Genomic DNA, 24,812 nt, shown 5'->3' on the forward strand with positions numbered 1-24,812 from the left:
CTTTATTCCCTAAAAAGGCCAAGCTTCATCGGAACCCTTATCTCCAACAATTCTTTATACATATCGATGAAACTTAAGTACCCAGAAGAGTAAAAGACCATTTTAAAGAGTCACTGGGGCCCTGTTCATTAGGCTGATTTTATTTGTTGTCAAGGTAAGTTTAACAAAATTACCATGGCATAATCCACCGCATGTCACAACTCAGGCATCACCGTCAGCAATTTTCCATCCTTATTCGCACAAAGAATCAAACTGCTTCAGGACTGCTTTAAATTGCTAGACTCCAGTGCTCCACTCTGTATCCTGACATGGTGTGTTCCTTTCCACTCCCTCAAGCCCAGGGAAACCTCTCCTTCCACTAGGGCCGGCAGCTCCCCAGGTGTGAAGCCTGCAGCAAGTGACATTCCAATGCGGCACCTGGCTCCCACGTGCTGTAGGAACTAGAACGTCTGGAAGCCAGCTGTAGCAGGCAAGGCTCAGCAGCAGCAAAGAAACAGGGCACCCACTTAGCTGTCTCTTGTTTTCTATAGGTCCCTTGAGGCTTGTGCAGGTCACATGGTATCTGCCGGCTGAAGGAGGAATCCACAGCTTTGGGGAATGGAAGAATGTCCTTTATTTTAAGGAGTGAGATGGAGATAAATAGGGAAGGGAAACATGCACACAGTACAAGGTGGATAGCAATAAACCAGCTCCAAGAAACCTGGACAAACCATTCAACATTTACTACTTGTCAGAAAGGCAGAAATCTACCTCCAGAAAGTCACTTTTTGTGCCTGGGTAACAAATAGAAAGGAAGTTTGACAGCAGTATACTCCCAAACGCAAACAAGAGCGCTCCTAGCATTGTTAGGATCATTACCGTATATCTGACAAAAGAAATCTATCTCCATGAGTCCAGATTTCATGCACAAGCATTTAGTAGGATAACATGGCACAACGGAGACAATGAAACTGACAGAAGAAGAATACACAGAGGAAATAGACATGGAGGTACAGAGAATTCAATATTGTAATATTATTGGGGTCTTGATCACAGATTTTGAGTTTCAATATGCTTTGGGAAACTAGAACTGTGACAAGTGAAACAAACACCATTTTTGCAGTTTCTAAATTATCCATTAAGGCCATATCTACATTACCCTGAAGACTGACCTGCTCAGGATTTGATTTCATGTGCCTGGTGGAGACATGAGGAATTGAACTGTCAGAAGTTGGCAAAGGGTCATGAGGAGGTCAGCGTCGGAGGTGGGGGTGGGACCTTCCTCAGTGAGGACAGCCAGGTAAGTCAATTGCAGATAAGTTGATTCAGCAATCAACTTACCTGCCTCATGTGGACCATGCATAAGAGAGAGGCAGAAATGTGTTGTCTCCCTAAAACTGAAACCTCAGCTGTACCTTCACTATGCACAATCTTAGTCATCTGCAAGTCTGCCTCCTTCCAAACATTGTAGTTAAATATGCTAAGTATCTGAGGCAGTGGTGCCCCAGATTCCAAAGATGGGTCAAGTCCAGCCTACATGCTGACTTTCACAATGTAGGAAAAGCTTACTTCAGCAAAGAAACCAGGATATTGTATCAAAACAAAAAGCAGTCAAGTAGCACTTTAAAGAAGAGCAAAATAATTTATTAGGTGAGCTTTCGTGGGACAGACCCACTTCTTCAGGATATTGTAGTGAGAGCCATCATCTTGTATGTTACTGAAGGCTCTTTAGGTTGAGAGACAATAAGAAGTTCTGTGGCACCTTATAGATTAACAAGTATTTTGGATCATAAGCTTTCATAGGCAAAAACCTGCTTCATCAGATGCATGTAATGAAGCGTGTCTTTGCCCACAAAAGCTTATACTCCAGTATATTATTTTGCCATCTTCTGTGGCTCATGCAATAGCTGACTAGACAAAAAAATTGCTGTTTAAAAGTCGGGGTTTTTTTTCATACATCAGAAGTATCTTTTTCTTTAAATTAAGTTTATTCTGTTCACTGGTGACTTTTTTTTGCGGCGGGGGCGGGGGGGAAGGTGAGGGAAAGGATATTCTACACTACAACAGATTTAACAGCCACAGGTGACAGTGTGGAGTAAAGGCCATTATGGGCACTGACCATTCCACGTTTTGCATGGCACATGAAGGATCACATAGACAACCATCTTTTCTCAGAAGTATTAAAATCCAGATGAACTCTGAGGATGGTATGTATTATGTGAATATTTAAAGATACACAAGGAAATTCCAGCTCACTTAATTAAGTCCTTGGTTTCTTTTTGGCAAAGTGTTATCACAGATATGTGAATCCTTGAAATTTCTAAATAAAAAGTTTATTGAACACGGTAGGAAAGACTCAAACATTGCTTTGGATGATGCTAGATAAGATTGACTGGAGTACGTATCTTGAGCCTTTGATGACTGACTGTTGCACGCACCAACATCTAAAACATTCCCCCCAAGTCAGGCTGGACATCAGAAATTGGTGGTATGCAATTTTATATATCCATGATAATTACTGCAAAAGATTTTTACACGTATTTTTAGTCAGTTACTGCACTCATCCTCTAGTGTGATGTCATAATCCTTATTTCAAGAACTTGTGGACTTTTGTGGCTATCTAACAACATACAACTGGATGCCCTGTGGGATAGAAGTGATAGTTTAGCAAAATACGTATGTCCTAAAACTGGCATGTCCAAAGGTTTTATCATGGTTCTTTCAAAGCCTGTTCCAATACCTTAACCTTCCTGTCTCTCTACATATAAATCTATTGTGTCTGTAGAGGAATAAATAAATCTGATTTGTTTTTACTTGCACTCCTTCCTGAAGTAGCTTCTTAATAATGGAAGTGAGAGTATGATCGTGCCTGCATTTTGGACCATAATTTTACAATCACTCTAAACAGATACTTCTCTCTGTTACTGCCCACTGAAAGATGACAAGTTTTCACAAGAAGAGCTACAAGTCTCCTCTATCTAGACAGAGAAATACACATTCTCCATTCTGGTGACTGGCACGACTCACAAGTCTACACCAATTTAGAAGCACTTGCAGCCATGTGATTTTGAGAAAAAAGGCCTTGAGTTTTGTACACCAGGCCATATAAGCTCTTTTCAAGCATTGAGATAATACGGATTCTTGCAGGAACTGGCTTCGGATAATTTCTGAGCAGTGCTGCCTATCTTTTGTGGACACCAGATCCCTTGGAGAAAAACGTCCCTCTCTTGGCAATGTTGTTTTCTGGGATTTGGCTACCATGGCAGCATGTACTTGTAGTTTTTGTTCCATTATCTACTCCTCTGCAACCTAGTTGATACTCTGCCTTCGTTGGAATGGTCCCAGTATGAACAGCCGGTTTTACTGCTCCGGGAAGTAGTTTCCTTTTTTGCTACTTCACAGGTGGAGTTTGCAAGTCAGAAGTCACAAGGATTCCTGAGCAATGTTCCTCTTGGAGCTGATCCAACAACCAGAGTGATCTTAAAGGCCAATGATTCTTTTCCACCATACTCTCAAGAAATCTTTGCATAAATATTTTATTTTTCAGTGCTAAATCTGACATTTCCATCACTCTCATGAGTACGGAAAGCATAAGCAGAAATTAACAACCTTGATCACTGAAATTAAAGTAGTATTCCCACACCCTCTATCTATATTCCACTTTTACCTTTCAAATGGTTAGGCAATCTAATTTTGAGTCAGTACACGTATGCATTTGCTGTGGATTTCCATGTTAGAGTCTAGCTTTTCTAATATAGTTGGTACTTTATTTCTTGCTGCAGAAATCTGAGTGAAAAGGCATTTCTCTTCCTTGAGGTTGCAACCTCTCCCACTGAGTTCTTTAAATATTCATTCATTGATCATTATTTATTGAATTTGAGCATGTAAAAGGCAGGTCTACCTTCCAGACAGCTCTACCTTGTACAATAATCTGTGCATGAGTGATCAGTTTTGTGCTGAAATGATGATTTGCTGATAAAATCAGGGGCTCTGCCTAGCCAGATCTGCCATGTGCTGTCTGGACTTGAAACAGAAGCATTTTTTTTATTCTGAATCATATGATAGTTGAAGATAATTAAAAATAACAAAAGGCATGTTTTTGTGAAATTGTGTCATTACCACAAAATGTCTTTTTCATACTTGATGTAAATCTTTAGAAAAGACAAAAATATAAGAACAGTACAGAGAGGCATTCCATCTGATTGCCATATTACTACCTAATTATTGTAGCATATAGACACCTGCACAGCCTTAAAGATCCTCTTGCCCTAGAGGAAAGTAGCTTTAAATATGCTTTTATATACTCCATGGTATGCAACCTGGCATGACAGCAACTCTTCTGCGAGACAGGTGCAATTTTAAAGCTCCAGTGAAGTATATGGAAATCATCATTCTAAACATGAGCGATGTATTCATAAATATGTATGGCAACCTGACTGATGCCATGTACCTCTTTTAAATGGCTGTTGCCATATGACAAATTTTAAATGGGTAACTTAGTCAGCTGCAAAGCCAATGAACCAAATTCTGTCCCAACATTTATTCCCATCCCACATAACCCAACATTAACCTAATGTGCAATAGTGACCCCTTTTGCCCTCTCTATATCAACTGTCCACACAGAACAAAGGATATCCTGTCGATCTCAAGGATGACACACATTACTAACTAGACAAGTTTCCCATGGCTAGTGAAATGCACATAAGTTGTTAAAGAACAGTTTTAACTAAAACTAACCAAAACATTCTCGGGCAGCAAAAATGGTTCATGTCTGTTAGAACTTCATTGGATACAGTTATTAACTGGATTATTGGATACAACTTCATTGGATACAGCTATTAATATCTCAAAGTAAGAAGGGAAGGATTAAGATTCACTTAGGAGTACACCCTTTGTTGAAGATTTCCTTCCATTCACCTCATGAGAAATACTGCATATATAGTATCAGAGAGGCAGCCATGTTAGTCTGTATCTTCAAAAACAACAAGAAGTCCCGTGGCACCTTAGGGACTAACAGATATTTTGGAGCGTAAGCTTAAGGTGCCACAGGACTTCTTGTTTTTGTGCATATATAGTGAGAATGTTCACTGATTAAGCAACGGGCTTAGGTACTTACATGCACCAGCCCCTGCACAATATGAATGCCTCCCAAGTATGTAATTACATTATCTCAGGGATCTTAATCTTAAAAAATTTGAACACTCAACCTAAAAGCAGGAGACCTTGACATTTAACTATGTGCCTGCTACACAATAAAGGTACTAAAATGTTCCAACATTAGCCATGTGTTATAAGCATTGTAGAGGACAGCCCATTACGCTACCTAGTGCTGAAGTGCAATTACTTGGAAAACTTCTGGATACTGCTTTGCTGCAAAGTCATTTTATAACCCAAAATGCATCCTGTTATTATTCAGGTAAAAATGGGTTTATGTTTTCAGCTCCTTTTAGCTCCATACATCCTTGCATACAAAGCATCAAGGGAAATGCAACTCCAAAAAGACACTGAAATGAATACAATATAGCAAAGTCTCTCTGCTTAGCCTTCCATTTCCACTGCATTTTAAATCAAAAAGCAATGAACTAAGCAAAACAAAACTCAAATCCAACAGTAAGAAGAATGAAGCATTAAAGAGTTTGTGTTACCATTCTGCCTGAAAACAAACTGTATCCTCTCATATATATTCACTCTTAAACTTCAGATTTTTGTTTCTATTGTGGCATATTAATTTATACTGAGAAGGATGTATCTAAGCGAACCCCTCTATCCCTAATTTTCTTGAAAATATTTTGGGTTTATTCCTAAATGTGAGTCTCTGTGGAGGACAGATTCACTGACATTTGCAGAAGCGTAAAACCTTCTAAGTATTATCAATAGTTTCTGCTGTCTAAATAACTCCTTGGAAAACTTCAGACACCAAAGTGTCTATTTTTAATTGTGATATACAAGGTAGGTAAGGTAGCATCCTATTGGCAAGCCTGCCGACACAGGAGGGAAAAGAAAAACTGTAGCAGCTCCGGGCTGATACTCCTCACATGGCTTTGAGGGGGCATTTTGTTATGGCCCAGAGCTGACTGCTTTACACTCCAACCCTACCCCTTCTGCCCTTGGCAAGCTTCCCTCCTAGGGCAGGGAGCTGGCTCCCTCCCACTCCCCCCGCCCCCTCAGGCTGTTGTCCCTGCTGCCTGTTAGGCTAAGGGCCATTAGTGGATGGTACAATCTTTCTGAGTTAGAGTTCTCTCTCTCTCTCTCTCTCTCTCTCTCTCTCTCCCCCAACCCCTCTTTCCGCCCCCCACCACCCTCTCTCCCTTTTCTGAGCTAAATAAGAGCCTCTGAGTTAACTAGGAGTTGAGACAGATTGTTTAATTAACATATTAGAGTTCACACCTTAAGGATCTCTGACTTGCATTTTCTTAAGTGTTAGCTATTGTATTCCCATTGAAATTCCGGCACATTTGGGGAGGGGGGCAGTAATCTCCTATGGCTCCTTGGAAAATCCCAGCATCTCAGTTTTAAACTGTTTAGCCACGTATCTTCTTTAAAAGTATACAAAGTATGTACCTTCCTCAAACTTGTCAGCCTTGAGCTTCAAAGTAATTAAACAGCCTGTCCAACTGTGCTTTGCCAGTTAAAAAGGAGCAATATGTAATGGGTAAAATATAAATAGTCTAAGTATCACCACCACTGAACTGTCAGCAACAAGACATATTGCTGTTTTTGAAGTACCAACCTGCAGCAAAATGGTAGTTTTATACTGGCTTTTCATAAGGTTGTTGATTGATTCAAAGAGTCTTCTCATAGATTCCTCAAATTCTGTCTGCTCTTTTCCTTCATACAACCTGTAAAAAGATAAAGTCATATTATAAACTTTAGCAGCAGAAACTGCCATACCCACTACAGCTCCCAATCCAATGTTATTAGAAAAGTAAACTACATAGAAGTTGATGCAATACTACCCATACAAATATTTCACCCTTGGTATGTACCCAATGCCCTTTGTGCTGAGGAGATATTTTCACCTTGACACAACATAATGAAGTAGGCTTATTCTTTCTTATAAAAGGCTTAAAGAAATAAAACTTTCTGAAGTTTGTGCTGAAGGCATTAATAATCTCACTTGGCAAGCAGGGTTGGGAATAAACAGTTATAGTTTGATTTCAAATGTGACTGAAATGAAAAAAGGTTTTGAAATAGTTTTTGTCTTTCAATTTATCTTCAATAGAGAAAATTGTACCAGGGTGCAGGGTGAATTTTCAAGCATTTATATCAGACTGGTTAACTAGTACAGCTGCATCTTTTCAAAGTGCTATGGATTCACCATGTTGGTTTTCAACTAGCTGGATGATATTTAACACCATAAGTAACCTATACTTATAAATGATTTTTGTCAAAGTTTGGTACCTTATAAGATTTACATATATCAGCAAATAAGAAAGTAACTAAACCGCGCCCACTCAACAGAATTTAAGCCCATTATTTGTTGAACTCTGTTGTACATTTTGAAGACCACAACTGGCTAGAAAGCAGGTGTGAAAGCATATAGTGTGCTTTTCTTTTGAAGTTATTTTTCCCGGTCACATTTCTCTCGGATCAAAAAAGCACGATAGCTTCATTCCACAAAGGCTTCAGCACAGGATTTTTTGATGGTAGCATACCCGACCTGATTATGCTTCGTGCAAAATGGGGTACGTAACTATCACTGAGGATCTTGTAATCCCCTCTGAATGTGCATGTTTGACTAATGTGCATGTATCATTCCAATATTTGATGTTAGGAAAATGAAGTATAAACCTGTTTATTGATCTAGGTGTGCTAGTCAAAGACACACTTAAGGAACGTAGTGGTCACATGCTCAAGACAATGATCCATAAATATTCTTGTTCTTCCTATAAGCCTGGACTATGTTTTGCCTTGCTAAGACATGTGGCCAGGTCATCTGACGCTGGAACCAACTTTGAATGTAGTACTTTACCACTGAGGTCTGAAAGGGTTAAGACGAACATAAAAGATTCCTGTCTCAGGCAAAATCTATTTAAAGGCAGGGAAGCAGATTATAGGTGAGGTTCTAGTTGCTTACCACCAAGATTAGTGCTGGAAACAGCTAAGAGTAGACTGGGAAAGTACTGAACCCAAGGCAGTAGGCTACCTAGCTTGTGAAAAAAGATAACTAAAACTACAGTTAAGGGAAGGAATTGCCTGAAACAAGTTTCTTAGAGTATTAAGCTTAGGAGGCATGTATTGCTTTATTTTGACTTACTAACTTAGTTTGATCTGTACTTCTACAACCACTTAAATTCAATGTTTCATACTTAATAACATCACTTGCTTATTATTAAGCCCAGTGAAATAATGTGGGGTGGAAACAACAGTGGTGCATCTCTCTTTCATTGACAAAGGGAGAGAAGAACACATGAAATTTCTCCGTATAAAACTTTTATGCAGAGTAAGATGCATTTATCTGAGGGTTTGATTCCACTGGGGGCTGCGTACCTGGGTTCTGTGGCAAGTCTTTGTGACTGACCCTTCCCAGAACTGAGCTATCTCAGTGTCCGTATTGCTCTGTGGTGAGTGGGAACCCTAACTCTTTGCTACAGGAGTCCAGACCTTCTGGCTCAGCAAGACAGGAGGGTGGGGCACCCCAGAGAGCAGGTAGGTTGGCTCAGTGGTCCGATCAGCTCAGACAACTGTCTTAAGTGGACCTCTGTGACCATTAACTTTAAGTAGTGTTACCACAGCAAAAAGCATGGTCAAGTCATTGCATATTCTTTGCTTATGTGCCAAAGCTTGGTGTGACAATAAGAGGCCCTCAGTACTCAGTGCAGAAGGCCCATGGTATTCTAATTCATTACCGGAGTGAGAAACACAAAAAACTCATATACTGGCCATAACATTCATTCTACTGGGGAGAGAGACAGACATCCCATCAGAGCCTGAACGTAAATGAACTGAAAGCTTTAAAACTGAGTCATAAAGTCTTTCCTGATGGATAATTACTCCATCTCCCCTTCCCCTACACCATATGTTACATGGAAGTGAAGATCCTTAGCTAGTTAAATTTTTCCTAATACTTAGTAGATTACCTATGTTTTATATGCAATTCACCTCTCTCACATTACACGGAATTTCACCCATCTGTCAAATTTCATGTGCCTCTTTCAAAGCATGAGTGAAAAAGAGTTTCTCAACAAGGTCTGAAAAATGTAATATGGCTACAATGTATTTTCAAGCTACACTCCTTGCTGGAAATGGTTGAACTGTCTTGGTTAAAAATTGTTAAAGCATTCAGCATGAAGCGGACACCAGGATGGACAATTTCAGATGAAATGGCTAGTTTTCCAAAGTTGTAAGCAACTGAAAAATTCTTAAAAGGCAAAAGTGTCAGGCTTCTTTGCTGGTGGATGTTGCCAGCTCCTACTCTGCTTGCAAAAAAGGAGCAAGTTGATCATGAGAGGAGAAGAAAAAGTAGTAGGGAAACAAAATGGCATTAAGTCAAACTTAATCTGACTAGTTAGGATACTGATCTCAAATCAAACATGGAACCATACTTTGATGAACAAGTTGGCATGTTACCCGATGTGTCATCTACTATAAAAGTGAAATTCTGCATTCAAGTTGCCTTTAATAGCACATCAGACAGATTTGTTTTGCCAGTGTCTCAGGATAATTCTTCTGGCAGAAATCAAAATGATCATCTGCCATGTGAACATAGATCCGGTCAGAGCAATGCCTTCTCTGAAATAGAAAATGGTTTGCAAAAACTGAGTCTTTCAGGAAGTCTTTGTACCTCACCCCCTCCACGCATGATAAAAAAAGAAAGTTCTGAAATGAAAATGGGCTTGGAATTAATTCCTATTCCTGTTTCATCCACCAAATCTGTTGCATGTGTTAGCAAGAAAGACTATGATATGATTATTGCTAGTAAAATGAAGATGGAAACTACAGTCTAGTAGTATTTATTTTAGATCTGTAAGTGGAAGTTAATAGGTACTAAATGATCCTTAATTACAGAAAATTTATAATTCTTTGTTAAATTCTAATACTTTTTTGAGCCTTTTGGAAAAATTACTGACAATGTATTGCCCTAAATTTGGCAGTTGCTTATGTTTATATTTGGGACTTGAGTTTTTCAGTTTGACGTAAGACTGACCAGTAATGGAGTTTTTGATCAGAAACTAGCACCCATGACATTGAATGCCTTTAGCTCACATGGGATTTCAGTTCATAGGTAACTTAAAACTACACCGAAGCAAATACACTGAAATGAAGATAAATGTAACTGGTTTGTCTCTGTTTTAGGATTCAAGATTTCATAGCAGTCAAGACCTGAAAACCCACATCCTAAAACAAGAGACTACCACCAGATTGCAAAGGGAGACATTTGAACTGGAGTTCACTCTCAAACTTGATACTTTACACCTTGATCTCAACACAGATATCAATTGAATTACAAGCACTATTTCCCCATCTTTGATATTCATAGTGACCTCAGGCAAGTCACTTAACTTAATAGGCACTTGCAATAAATAATTTTCCTCCCCCCACCCCACTTTCCTTCACCAGTGCCTTCTGTCCTATGTAGCTGATTTGTCAGTTTTCCTTTCATTTTTTCCTATCTTTCTCTTCAATTCGTGTTGTGTCAGTTTACTTTTATCAGAATTTCCAGATCTGAACGAATGGGTCTGTCCCATGAAAGCTCATCACCTAATAAATTATTTTGTTAGTCTTTAAAGTGCTACAGGACTACTTGGTTGTCTTCTGGAAGCAGTGGCAATTTAGCAACCTTGAACACCTCTCTGCAGCATTAACAGCCAGTGGCAGGCAGGGAGATTAGCAGAACGATAGAAGGAAGTTGGGAACTGGCGTGGGGGAAAGAGACTGGGAACAGGGATCAAGGAGGGTGGAGAAATGAAGACAGATAAACTGAGAAGCCAAAGCAAAAGGTGGGAGGGAGGAAGAAGACTGTGTACCCACTAACTCAGACGCCCCTCTTCTGGAGCTAGAACAGAGCCCAAAATACCTGAGTCCCCCTGTTCCCCTAGTGTGAAACCCAAAGGCAAAATGCCCCAGTCCCCTCTAGTGCTGATCTACTAGTGCTGTGACCTCTAGGGGCAGAGATTAGCATGGGGCACCTTATTTCTCGTATTTTCTAACTTTTCAGTGCTTCACTTGGCAACTTAAACTATTCTGTTTTATGTCTGTGAGAAGTGACTGGGGATCACACAATATTGGAGGTGCTGAAAGGCAGCCCGCCAGATCCATGTCCCCCCAGTGATCCCCAGGCAAGCGGGGAAGAGCGTTGCCCCTGGAAGGGGTGTGGCCAAGAGTAGGAGTGAGGCCTAGGGCACTTAGCCCTCAGTGGTGCCCAGGCTATGGTGCTGGGGCCTACCCCCACTCCTTCACAGTCATGCACAGAGGCAGAGCTTCAATGCTGTGGTACTTCAAAGGGGCCAGAGCAAATGCCCACCTTAATCCCCCTCCCACTCAGTGGGCCTGGTTCCCCCACAACTGCAGGTGGGATGGGCACAGAAGCAGAAGCAGGGAGCCCTGGTGACTGCAGCTGAGATCCTGGGCATGGGGCCAACAGTGAGGAGTCTGAGGACAACAGCGGGGAACCCAGGTGCACCAGCGGTGGAGCCCATCTAAAGCCTGAGGGTGGGGGTGGGACTGTCACACCCACCAGACTCCTAGCTCCTGTGTGTGAGAGAGAATGAGAGACACTATTTTATTATAAATGTTGTTACCTAGCCCAACAGATTACCTCAAACTTTAGCTGTTAATATTTTTTATTTAAAAGAACTTGAGAGTAGAGCACAGAATTGTCAAGAGTATTGGTCAGTATCCCAATACCACCAAGTGAATGCTGGTTCAGGTAGGACACATCCCTCCACACCTCACAGCATGCTCTGGTTTTACAAAGGGGAATGGCAGTCAGAGCAGTCTCATCCACAGACCTGGTTGGGGCAGATATCCTGGGGGACCCTCTGGCAGCCACCTCAACTGTCCTATGGACCACAGGGCTGTTAACCACAGCAGCGGGACCCAGGGGGGCCTGTGGGATTTTGGGGGCCTGGCAGCTAGGCAGCATCAAAGGGGTCAGGCCTCCCTGCACTCACTGTGCCAAGTCGTGGGAAGTGGAATAACAGCACCCTGCTCCAACGTGCTGCTCATCCCTCAGCCAGCTCACCACACTTCACCCTGGCAGCAGAAAATGGAGTGCCCTGGCCCCGCTCCCAGAATGTTCCACTCCCCTAAGCAAAGCAGAGCTCAGGGGAGCAGGCTAGAGCCAAGAAGCTCCTTCCCACCACCACAGTGAGGTAGCATAACCTGGCTGGGGGATGAGCAGCAGGGTGGAGCAGGCTGTTGGGTCATTCCAGCTCCCACAGCCACAGTGACTGCAGTGGGTTCAACCCCCTGCTGCTGCCCCAAGTTATTTTCCCCTCCACCCAATTCCCTGGCTCCCATCACTCATGAGAGACAGCTTCAGGCTAGGGGTGCAGTGGGACTGTGAGAGGCAAAGCAGGATGGGAATGGAGTGAAGCAGATCTCTCTCTCTCTCTCTCTCTCTCACACACACACACACACACACACACACACACACAAAATATTTTAGCCTTTGTTCCTTACTATGAAATCCCAATGGGGGAAAATAAGTCAGCACCAACTGGGAAGCCAATATAAAAAGGACAGCAAACCAGTTTCCGTCCTGCACTAATGCTAGTTTTTAAAAGATAATTTGATGCTGAAGTAGTACTGGTAAATGATGCACTCAAGCAACCCAAACACTGGTTTGTCACAACTGAAAGATTAATGCAGATCTGAATGCAAGACTGAGCACTAACGGCTATTAAAGGTCCAGTGACATTCTCAGTAGGAATAAAGGATTTTAAACCCTGGTACTGATGCTAGATGCATTTCTTCCGTTGCTGTCTGCCCAGCTAACATTTTGCAGTTTCAGATGGTGACAGTGAATGTTTTCAGGTTTTATAACAAATTAATGCGAAGACCACATCTGCTCCTCTCTTTCCCACCAGGGGCTGCAATTCAGTGACAGGTGAAGTGATCCAAAAACATCCTTCGCTCACCTACTCCACAGGCTTGTTGCCAAGTTTAGCTTTTGAAAAGCATTTTAAGACTCCTGGGTGCTAGACATGTGAATTATTGCAGTTACTATTCAACAGTTAAGCAAAATAGTTCACGTCATTTTACGACAGGGTGAATAAAATACTATGCCTTTAACTAAAAGCAAGGCTGTAGAATTCTCCTACAAACAGAACTGACACTGGTAGCAAAGAATCCAAAACAGATAGCTAGAAAGTAGCACAGGGCAGACTGCACAGACTATGTAAAGCACTATACTGCGGTGTATGGAGATATCAGGGCAGCAGCTATTTGAGGCCCCCCAGAGCAGTAAACTGAAGATTTAGTTTGTTTTATGAGGAAGAGTTCTTTATTTTGGCACCAATACCATACTCTGCATCTTTCTGAAGGTTCTGCCACACCAAGTCATTATGATAACAAAGACTGTCCTCTTGTCCTGATGTTGGCAGTGATTACTGGACTGACATCAAGTTCCTTCCTTCACCAGTTTTGCTGCCAGAGGGAAAAGTCAGGTCGTTCTGCAAACTGCAGCATAAATGCACAAAACTGCCAACTCAAAGGCATGAGATCCAGGACTCTGGAATACAGGATTTATGAATACTAATCTGCACAGAGGTGCAGTCTCCAAATAGTGACAGCAACCTGGAACCAACTTGACCAGGCTTCAGATGTCCTTCCAAATAGAGTTATAGTCACACACAGAAAAGTTCATGTTGAATCTTGCTTGTCTGTGGATGAGTACCACACACAAAGCATGCATAAGGATGTTGGAACAATTTGTATAATGGAGGTGCAGAGAGCCACTGAACCAAACCATAAACCCTTTATAAAATGGAAAACACTTCAGGCCAGAGGATGCAGCAATATCTTTAGGACCCCATGTTCCACCACCTTTGAGCGCAAGTGCATTGTCCCTGTTGAAAATTGGTAGTGATCCTAATTATAGAGAAACACAAAATAGAAGATGGAGTCTTGGATACAGTGTTAAAACTGAAAGTTATGTGAACAGTCTACTCCAATACCCTGGTATTGCCAAGAAGATAACACATGGGATCCCAGTAATAACGAACATTTTGAAGAGGAAGTTTCCCTGACAACTGACTAGAGTAAGCTCCTTTCCCCAGTACTTGAAAGAGCATTACATTCTGGGGGTGATGGGATTGTGCAGGTCAGGTCAGAATTTAGACATGTCTGACCTTAATGGGCAGGTGGCTGGTGGGGGAAGGGGCACGGGCATGGATGGGAGGCTTTGCAGGTCAAATCACTTGCTCTCAGCTCCCAGGTCCAGTACCTTTGATTAGGCCCTCATCTTCCACACATTATAAACCTGGGAGTGGATGCAGATTATGGTGAACAACCCCCCAGCCACCACCATTTAGGACTCTTTGGCTGTGTCTACAATTGCATTCCTCTTTCTAAAGAGGCATGCAAATGAGGGAAATCAAAAATGCAAATGAGGTGCAGATTTGCATATCTGGCACCTCGTTTGCATATTCTTATTTCAAAAGAGCTTCTTTTGAAAGAAGAAAACCAGTGTAGATACTGCTCTTTCGATTTCCCTCATTTGCATACCTTTTCGAAAGAGAAATGCAAGTGTAGACACAGCCGTTTTGTACCAGGCAGGAAATGGGTGAGAAGAGATATCCTACCTCAAGTGCAGGGTCTCCAGCTCTGCAGGATAACCTGGTAAGTCACCACTGGGCTTGCAATGGCAGCTTTCCATTGACTGAATTCAATGTATGTGTCGTATGTCATAAGTACTTTATCTACCTTTATACCTCAATACAAAACTAAAATGTTTATTGAGCACTTGTACCTTTTCTGTATTACTGACATGCTAGCACATCCCTCTAGTAATAGATAAATATTGCTGATTAAGTAGGTTAGAAAGTAAGTACATTAATTATCCTTAATTCTACTAGCCCTAGAGTTCTCATTGTGTTCTTTAGCTTCCTTCATCAATTTTCTACCATTCCTAGCTTCTGATTTATATTTATTACTGACCCTATATTCCATTTCAGATTTTGTTTGTTTGATAGCTGCTTTCATTTCCCCGCTAAGTAAAGTTTTTGTGTTTATTTTTAATCTAGTGTAGATCTCTCTCATTGGTGGGATCCTGGTCTTTTGGGCATCTAGTAAAATAGCTGTAAAGAATTCCTGATTTCACACAGTTTTTTTTATTCAGATTATTTCTACCAACTTACTTGTCTCAAGCTGCTTAAAGCACAACACAAATTATCGGTTTGGAGTTTATCCTGCCTGCACACAAATGTTATCTAGTCATGATCACTTGCACCTAATTATAACTGGTTTTTAGGTTTGTAATTGGTTCAGCTTGTAGTAGAAATGCAAGAGAACACTAGAGTCAACTTTATCAGAATGGTTTCTAGCAGTACCACAGTACAAACTACTAGTTGCACTCACTGCATTAGTGATATGCAGCAAGCTGTCAAAATTCAAGTGGAGAAACATACCCTAGAAGGAAACAAAACACCACCACAGAAGCCAAAAAATAGTATGTTCTAGCGCAATAAATATTGCATCTCAAACATGCTGCCCTTTTCTATCAGAAGACACAGAACCCTGGCTTATATACTGACAATGTCATACGCTCTTCTTTTCAATATTAAATCAAAGGCTTTTGCAAAGTTAGAAGCAAACAGAAAGCTTTTAGATACTGCAAGGGACATCAAGGGATATCAAAGCTAAGCAAACACTGATTGGCAGAGAAATATGCAAAAAATATTAGCCTAGCTGAGAAGTACGATAGAAGAGAAGCACTGAAACATGAGCTGTTAAGAGAAGGAGCTTCTGAACACTCAAAGCTGTATGTGACTGAGAGGTTTAAACCAACCCAAGAAAAGGGGATCCTGTAGATAAAATCTTAATGAAAGAAAAAGCTAACTGGTTAATAGAGAAGACTTAGGTTCCTTTGTTTACTCGGTATTCTGTGTGTCACAGTTCAATGTTAAAGGATACCTTGAGCTTAATTTTAATAATTCAAGGAAGAAGATGCTTTGTTAGCAACGGTATTGGAGCCATGCTGTTCCCAGGATATGACAGGGACAAGATGAGTGAAGTAACATCTTTTATTGGACCAACTTTTGCTGGTAGAAGACAAGCTATAGAAAATGGTCCGTGCAATGAGGTATATTTAGCCCCACACTGGTGTACTAGGAATTAGCCCTTCTCTGTTAGCAGAAGAGGCCATGCCCCTCCTGCTTTGCTGGGTATGCTGCTGTTGGAACCAGAACATAACAAGCCTGACAGAAGCTCAGTCTGGCTGACCACTGGAGGAGAAAGAAGTACATTGCCATCTTCAGCAAGTGGACCACTTGCATTCCAAGGCTTGTAGACCAGTCAAACAGGACCATAGCCAGACACAGAGATAAGGGACATTGCAGTGGGTGCAGAGACTGCCAACTCTGGATGCCAAAGACTTCATAGACTCAGGTAGAAAGGAACCAGGGAAATTAATAGGAATGTGGTGTTAGTGTTGGGATATGTAAGTATTAAGAGGGGTCTGAGAAAGCTATCCAATGGGGTTGGAGATCCTGACCAAGGTGGTCTTTGTCCTTGCTGATTTATAGAAGTGTTTTTCCTCCTTGCTTGAGGCCTGGGCATACAGATAAACATGTAGCTTGTAACTGTAACTTGAAAACTAACATGACAAATACATCCTTTGATAACACTATCACTTTGAATACTCTTGTTCAGTTCTCATTCGCTCTGTAACAGTACTTTCAGGGTCACGTCCTCCCTGTTCTGTAACAGGCTGATTCAGAAAGTTTGTAATGTTGAAAAGTGCAACTATAACTGAAAATTCTGTAAACAATAAACAAGTGAGTAAAACAATATGCATCACCTGCCTATTAATATTCATTGTCTAGGAATTAACATTACTAAACAAGGATGCTATGGAAGTAGTGATAGAGATGTGAACTTACATACTAAGATAGTTAAGAGTGTAACTTGCACCAAATCATTCCTCACTTGGAACGCTGTACTGGGGCTCTAGCGCAGCATGAGTATTGGCAATCAAGTGGTCCATTTACTTCAACCTCTCCTGAGTTCCCTGTCTCCATCTCTAACAGTTAGAACTAGTTAAAGGCTGAGCACATTACAGTCAGATCCCCACCAAGGTGGTGGCAGGTAAACCTTCCAAGGCCACCATGCACCTTAGACCCTATTCAGGCCAAGTGTAGAGGGAAGGCCCATGTTTCCCTCCCTTGGCCACCTTCCATCTGCCAAAAATAGTGACTCTGGCCATTGGGCAACACTACCCTGACTGCAAGGAGTTGTTAGAGTGATTTAGTAAAACACATGGACACTGGACCACACAGTCCTGAGAAATGATGCACCCTTTCGGCTTGGTGATGGGGCTGTGATATATCTACTCCTTGTCCTGAAGGGTGGTGGGGCGTATGAGCCCATGACATTCTAATAAAAAAAATACAACCTCACCCACTTAGCAGAACAAATTAATAAAGCAGATAGATTTGGTTTGTTTTGGATCCTCCTCTCAGCTCATACAGTAAACAGGACAGCTGTGAAAGGGTAAAAACGAAAAACAATGACATTTGCTTTGTGCTCACATAACTAAGGACTCAACATTTTCAGCACTGGCTGTTATACAAAAATTCAATGCTTTAACCACATTGATATGGACACCTTTCCTGCTGAATGACTACATTCATAAACAGCTGATTGATTTCAGGGGATCTTTTGGTTTCTGTTAAATCTTGGATTTCAGTAGGATGGCAGCAATACCACAAATCAAAACTTGGCCCTTGCTCTGTGACTAGCTTGCTTGCCAAAGGGATAAAAAGTGCTCCCTCATGATGAATAAGCAGCCAACTCTAGCGATCATGATTACATCTCTCTCTTTCCCGCACTGCTTTCACTATATATTACTCTTTTAATTACCAAGCATCTGTAGCCTCTGAGGAGAGGTGGCAAATTACAGTGATAGGAATAAATTGGCGGTGGGGGAAATAAAAGAATGGTCTCAACCTCAACATCAGCTCAGAAAAAACAACCTTAAAAAAATGAAGCAGATTACTTTTATTAAGGGAAATATTATCTTTTTAAGCACAAATAATTGGTCTCCTCTTGAAAAGAAACACCGCCTCATACCCAACAGGTTTCCTCCTCCTTTCTGGGTCAGTCTGGCAAAAGGAAACATGGGTAATAAACAGTTCCATTAAATCAGCAGCAGCTGGCTGGACAGTACTGAAGGGTGTGGTGCAGTTTGTCCTTGTAAAACTGCAGCCTAACAATTTATTCTTACTGGGCACAGAGATAGCATGCTTAAAAACTGCGCCTCAATGTGATTTGTTGCAATGTACCGCATGGTCTTGGGTTAGTTTTAGCAAAAATACTCCCAGTGTCTGCTGTGTGCCAATCACCAACTGGACCGGTACCGGGGACGGAAACAGAAACCTCTACTGAATCTCCATAACCCAAATTCAAGACCTAAAATCTATAACTGAGAGCCATAGCAGGCTCAACTCTCCTGTTGCAACGGCACAAAAGCATTCATTTACACTAGAGCTGGGAACGACAGAAGTTTCAAAATGAAATATTGAAATTCTAATTCAAAACCAGAAGTTCAAAGTTAAGGCTTTTTTTCACTGGGGTGGTAATTTTAGCACAAATGTAGTAAGTCTCTGAGCACTTCTTATAAGCATTTCTTTTATATATATTTTAATAGTATGGTTGCTTGGGGAGATTTGTATTGTAGATACTCTCAAATGCCTGCAACTTCCTCCTCCAACAGCTTTAGATCAACCTATATTTATTCAGAAAAAAATAGATTTCCAAAATAGGCAACTAATCTCCCACCCACTCGTGCACTCACACCACAGCACATGAGAGCAACATAAGAGGGAGTGCATGGCAGAAAATATTAAATTAAAAACTGGAGTTTGCCATATAATTAGCAGGCCAGGCCAAGGAGAATGTATTTTTGTCAGCTGAATGCTTTAATTCAAAGTCTCATTTAAAGAAGTGACCTTCATGTTTTAGTACCGTATCTGTCATGTTGACTGTTACTGGTACATCACTCACTCCTTTCTTCACTGCAGGCTGATATACACAGCAGAAATGTTAACAGGAGCTAGCTGAGAGTCTGGAGATGCAGCTCACGTTCATTTTTGTAGGAAAAAAATTGCTCAGTGAAAAACATAACATGCTGCACTCAGCATCATAAAATTCTAATGTCTGATCTATGGAGTAGAAAAAGTAGCAAGTATGGACCTGAATGGAGGGTTTATTTTTGAATTTGGAGACTAAACTGAATAATCAAAATTCAGTTTGAGACAAAATTAAACTTTTCTCCTCCACGCCAGTGAAAAAAGTCATGCTGTATTCCACCTCAAACCAGGAGCACTCTGCCTCCTGCCACCCGGTTTGAGAGAGGAGGTTAATTTTGCGTATTACAAGATGTTTCACTTGGCCCAAACAGATTTGTTTTTTGTTTTTCACTTCAGGTTGTTTAGGGATATTTTTCAGTATATTGACCCAAATTTAGGAACAGCTTCAGTATCACAAAGAAAATGCACTTTTCACTTGATGTACTATTTGTCAAAAAGTTTTGCCCATCTCTATTCATCTGTCGAACTTTGCAAAATAATTGTACACTGTGCGCTTGCTCCTCCTCCAAAAAATGCAATTAATTTGTTTTGGATCAACAAAACATGTTGTGTGTGTTTTAGTTTCAACAAAATATTTTATTTGAATGGAAAAGAAACATTTCATTTACTCGGGGGAGAGAAGAAGAGTTGCACAGTTTTTACAGTATATCAAAGTAAATTCCTTAACTTAAATACTTTTGAATTTAAAACAAAAAGAAAAATCAAAATTTCATTTCAAAATTCTACTTCTATTTTTCAGAATTTTGATGGAAACAATTAATGACAGACCCAAATTCAACAATTGCGTAGATCAACCCAAAATGGCATTTGACAAAAAGATTTCACCATTTTTTTGCAGCTAGCTGTAATTACATAACTAGTAGATCAATGACTGCACCAGAATAAGAAACTAATTCAGTTCTGCAGTAGCCATAGTACAACTAACAGACGTGGATATTGAAGGTTCTGGGGGAGCAGTGTTATTTCTAATTTTTCCGTCCATGGGCAGAATAAATTTTATTATGTGCACCAGGGCATATGCAGATTTGCACCATCATTAGAAACTTATGTTGCCAGCTGTGGACACTCTGATCATTGGCATCTCTCCTGGGTGACAGCCCAAGCACTCAGCTTACAGGAAACACTGTGGGAGAAGGGCTGTATCATTGCTTTTACTGGGGCTACCTACCAATGGACATACTGATGAGTGAAAATTGATTTTTGTGAGCACAATAGCAGCATTAAGCTGTTTATGGCTCCATCAAGATAAAATGGTGATATACACCAAAATTCTAGTTAAATCTTTCAACATCATGAAGATGACTTGTCCTAAAGGAGGCCAGGTAGGGAAGCAGTTACAACTTGTAAGTTAACCTAAAGGCTACCACCAATTCTTTGAAATACAAATTAATCTGTGTACCTGAAAACAATTCAGTTCTTTTGGAACTCGTTCACTTAGAAATCAGTGCTTACTTCAAGTACCTTACAAAGCATACTAATCATGTCCAACAGCTTCATCAAACAACTACACAAGCTGCGGGAGCTACACTTTCCTTCCCCTTTTTACTTGCTCTAATTCAGTTTTCCAAATTTTTAAAATATAGCGTTTCAGAACCTACATGTGTATTCAATAATTTGGTTTTCAAAGTTCACCCTTGCCCCCACCAACGTCATCTTTTGTGGTCTTTTCAGAAGCAACAGCAGATAGAAGCTCATATTCCTGTTACTGTTGTGCAGAAGAGCTATCTTAATGTTAGAGCACAGACCTCTAGAAATATTTAGTTGCAAATAGGAGACAGTTTTCTCCCTTATCAGTATGAAGTGATCAATCATTCCATCCCCAGTATTTTATTTAAGAAATATCACCACAACTGAGTTTGTCCCTAAAATACTTAGCATCTTGCAAGCGTTTAGAAGATCATGATTTTTGCTTATTAACCCTTAGTTTAAGTCTTTAAAATGCATTTAAAATTAAATTTCCAATTCTCCATCATTGAACTTTCACCGCTAGCAAAGGTTAAAGGCACAAAAGTCACTGATTTTGCTGATATTGTTGCCCTTCTTTCACAGTGAAATGAAAGCATGGAAGAAAAGTCCACAACACTAGACTAAACTGCCACAATGGCTGGACTGAGCAGTAACAAGGGAAAGACCAGGACAATGAGGATCTACTAGTCCAATAACACCATCATTACACTGGGAGTGGATGACCTGGAAGATGTGCTCTCATCTGGAGCCCACAAAAGTGGAGACAATCCACTGGGATGGAAGTACAACAACTGACATACTCCTGGTGTCAGCTAGAAGTTTTGCCCTGAGACAGACTGACATGGAGGAGACTTGTAGATGACTTATGCTCCACTCAGAGTACAAGGGTTAAGTAGTAGTAGTAATCAGTTAGCAAAGGTAGTGCACCACAGCCTTGTAAATGTGCTGCTGTCAAGAGTGATAGTATTAACTTCATAGGCAAGGCTAGAGAGCATTTCCATATACACATTCCTGTTTGATGCCAGAAGGGCATTTTTGGCAGATGTCCAAAACAAATGGGCATTCCACGTGAATAAACGTACCATGAAATTTGTTGGAATTACACAAAGTGATTTTTCTCAGACTCTGTTTTTGTAACAGCTAAGAAAAGAATATATGTTTGACACTGGGAAGGTGTCACAGCTCTATTAATTGGGTAAATGGAAAGGAGATCTGCTAGAGGTCTGACAGACCCAACACTGTGCCCCACAAAAGGGTAGTGGAAAGGGACTTCCCAGGCTAACTAGAGTGGTTGTGTAAGACACCATCAGAAGGTCCCACATGGAGCAAAGGAGGCCTCGATCTCTCCCGCTCACCATGCTCATGAATAACTGCAGAAGTGATCTTGACTCTTGATCTACCCCAAAAGGGGGAACTAAGCCTTTTTAGTGGCCTAGCTGGATAGCTGGGGCCAGGAAGGTCCCAAGAGGAAAAAGACATGGTCTCTAGCAAGTGAGCTCCTGGATACTGTTATATACCAAAGCAGGGACAATTTGAGATATCCCAGAAGAAGCAGAGAGACTGTTCAAACTAAGGTACTGCAACAGGCCCTGCTGGGCTCATTGAGGAGCAAGCCCAGGGACAGGGAGGCTCACAGAATGCTCAGAAATAGGCCTGCTGCTCCATGCACACTGCCATGGAGATGACTTGAGAGAGATGTCACCCTGTTACAATCCTCTGGGGACAAGGAAAATGGGGCAAGGATGAAGCTAGGTATTTGGTCTACACTGAGGTTGCCCACCAGGAAAGTTGTGCAATAAACTGAATACTACACAGCTTTTAAGTATCAGAGGAGTAGCCATGTTAGCCTGTATGTATAAAAACAATGAGAAGTCCTGTGGTGCCTTATAGACTAACAGATTTTTTGGAGCATCAGCTTTCCTGGGCGAAGACCCACTTCAGCAGATGCATGAAAACGAAGTAAGTCTTCGCCCAGGAAAGCTGATGCTCCAAAAAATCCATCCATAAAGGTACCATGGGACTTCTTATTGTTTTTACAGCTTTTAAAATGTGTTAAACTGACATAGCTCTACATCAATATCTTTTGTATCTTTCTTTCAATGTATATAAACAGTTTGTACAATTTCATTGTGTACTGTAGGTATTGTAATTCCCATGTCACCTTCTCTTTGGAACCTGCTACTAGTTCCTCCTTCTCTGTCACATCCAGCAGAAGATACTTGTCTTCCATTTCAAGTCCCTTCATGACCTATTCCATCTTCTCTGTCATCTCTTTCAGTATTGTGATGTCACCGTTCCCTTCCATGGATCCATGATGCCAGTGTCCATTGCCCAACTGTTAAATCTTAAAAATTACCTTGTCTGTATGCATGTCGGAAGTCATGATGCGGGATGGAAGTTACAACTGATGTCATAAACAGATTCTGCACAACACAATTGTCGGTAAGTGACATAATGCTGATCTCATTTTTATTAATGGATACGTATTTTATCCCTTCATTACACCTTAAAGAGACAGAACAATGCATTCATCCAATGGCCACATTAGACTTGATTAAGAGGGGCTGTTCCCAGAACCACTGTGCCACTGGCACTGGGAAATCATACACAGCAGTTTTCACTATTACGCCATTTTCCAGAATGTGTCACGTACTCTCACTCTGCCAGTCCATTGCAAAAGAGATGGGAGAATGAGCAGATATAGCCCCATTTTTCAAATCCTCTCCCACGTCTGGTTGAGTTTAATGCCATTTCCAGTACTATTTTAATTGTCTGCTAATAAACCTAAGAATCACAGATTGTGCCTGAAGGTGCCTATGTACAATCAATCCCAAATGTTTAACAGGCAGTGCTAACTAACTCTTGTTCTCTATCTCTTTGTGAAAAGAGCACAGTAACACTGCAGTAACAATCTTTAGTTGCTTTAAGATCTGTATATGAGCAGAACTACATAAATGCCAACAGCTACTGAAATTTCAAATCGGGGAAAGTAGAGATTTAGTTGAGTCCAAACTTTCACAATTAGTGAGTCAATAGCAAAAGTTCTAAGGGATTTCTGAAAAATGCGGCTATAAGATTATAAGTTTATTGGGGAGGGGAGACATGGGGAAGAGAGGCTGGGCATTTCCTGGTAATATAGTTTTTTGTCATCACAATAGCAACAATTAAGGAGATAATACATTGAGGCCTAAAATGTTCTTGTCTATCACTTTAGTAAGGATATTATATTGTGCATTGGTCCCCATTAAGCAAATAGCATTCTGAAATAATTAGCTATAATCACTTTGTCAGATTTAAAGTGGAAGTTCTTGCATAAAAAGCAACACTATAAAAATCCATATAATGATAAAATCAAACATTTGATAATTTGCTGTTAGAAATTTAATTCACAAATTCCAAATGCCTGCGATAATGTTTGATCTTTGCAAATAATGCAGTGAAATTTATTGTTTTCAGTGATGGCAAAACTTACTCATAGCCTATCATTACAACCAGTGCATAATGTTTACACAAAAAAAAAATCATGTAGAAGAAGAGATTTATGATGTTTTACAAGTGCCATTGTAATAGTTCATTTGATGTAGTTACTGAAAGTCCTTTACCATACAGAAAGAGCAGACATTTACTTATAAAAATCAGCAGAACTAAAGGAAAGCTGAGTTGTATTTCTGGCACCAGATACGCTGATCCACACTTTAAGTGGACAAAACAAATTAGTAATAGAAATGAATAGCTAAATTAAGAGGCTGAAACATTTAGCTCAAGTAATTACTGTTGTGATTAGATGTTACTTTCCCCTGTGTTAAAATAATTTTTGCCCTACGGTTTTTCTCCTTGTTCTGTATTAACTTAAAGCTGTAGATTGCTCAGCTGTGAATACATGGGCCAGGGTATGTGTTTGCACACTCGCATATATACATTGGGAGAAGGCTCCTGTGAGATATGTAGACTCATGGATTTTATACTCAGGGCATTTGCTATTTTCTCCCAAAGAAAGGGGGAGGAGCATCAAGGAGGGAACATTGATTTTAATTGGAATACTCTGTCTCCACACACATGCAGGACAGAATATCCCCTTGTCTCATTACAGGTGCAGTGATGCAACTTAGCCCA

General features: G+C 40.7%; 1 protein-coding gene across 1 annotated transcript in view; it reads right to left on the bottom strand.

The window, feature by feature from the left end:
* DOCK2 (dedicator of cytokinesis 2) overlaps positions 1–24,812 on the bottom strand; it is a 454,537-nt gene that overhangs the window by 356,878 nt on the left and 72,847 nt on the right. The window contains exon 23 of the mRNA XM_075010079.1: positions 6,710–6,818. Within this exon, the coding sequence (XP_074866180.1) occupies positions 6,710–6,818 (109 nt within the window). The remainder of the gene's footprint in view (positions 1–6,709; positions 6,819–24,812) is intronic.

The sequence above is a fragment of the Carettochelys insculpta genome, chromosome 15 (assembly GCF_033958435.1).
Source record: "Carettochelys insculpta isolate YL-2023 chromosome 15, ASM3395843v1, whole genome shotgun sequence".
NCBI classification, from domain to species: domain Eukaryota; kingdom Metazoa; phylum Chordata; order Testudines; family Carettochelyidae; genus Carettochelys; species Carettochelys insculpta.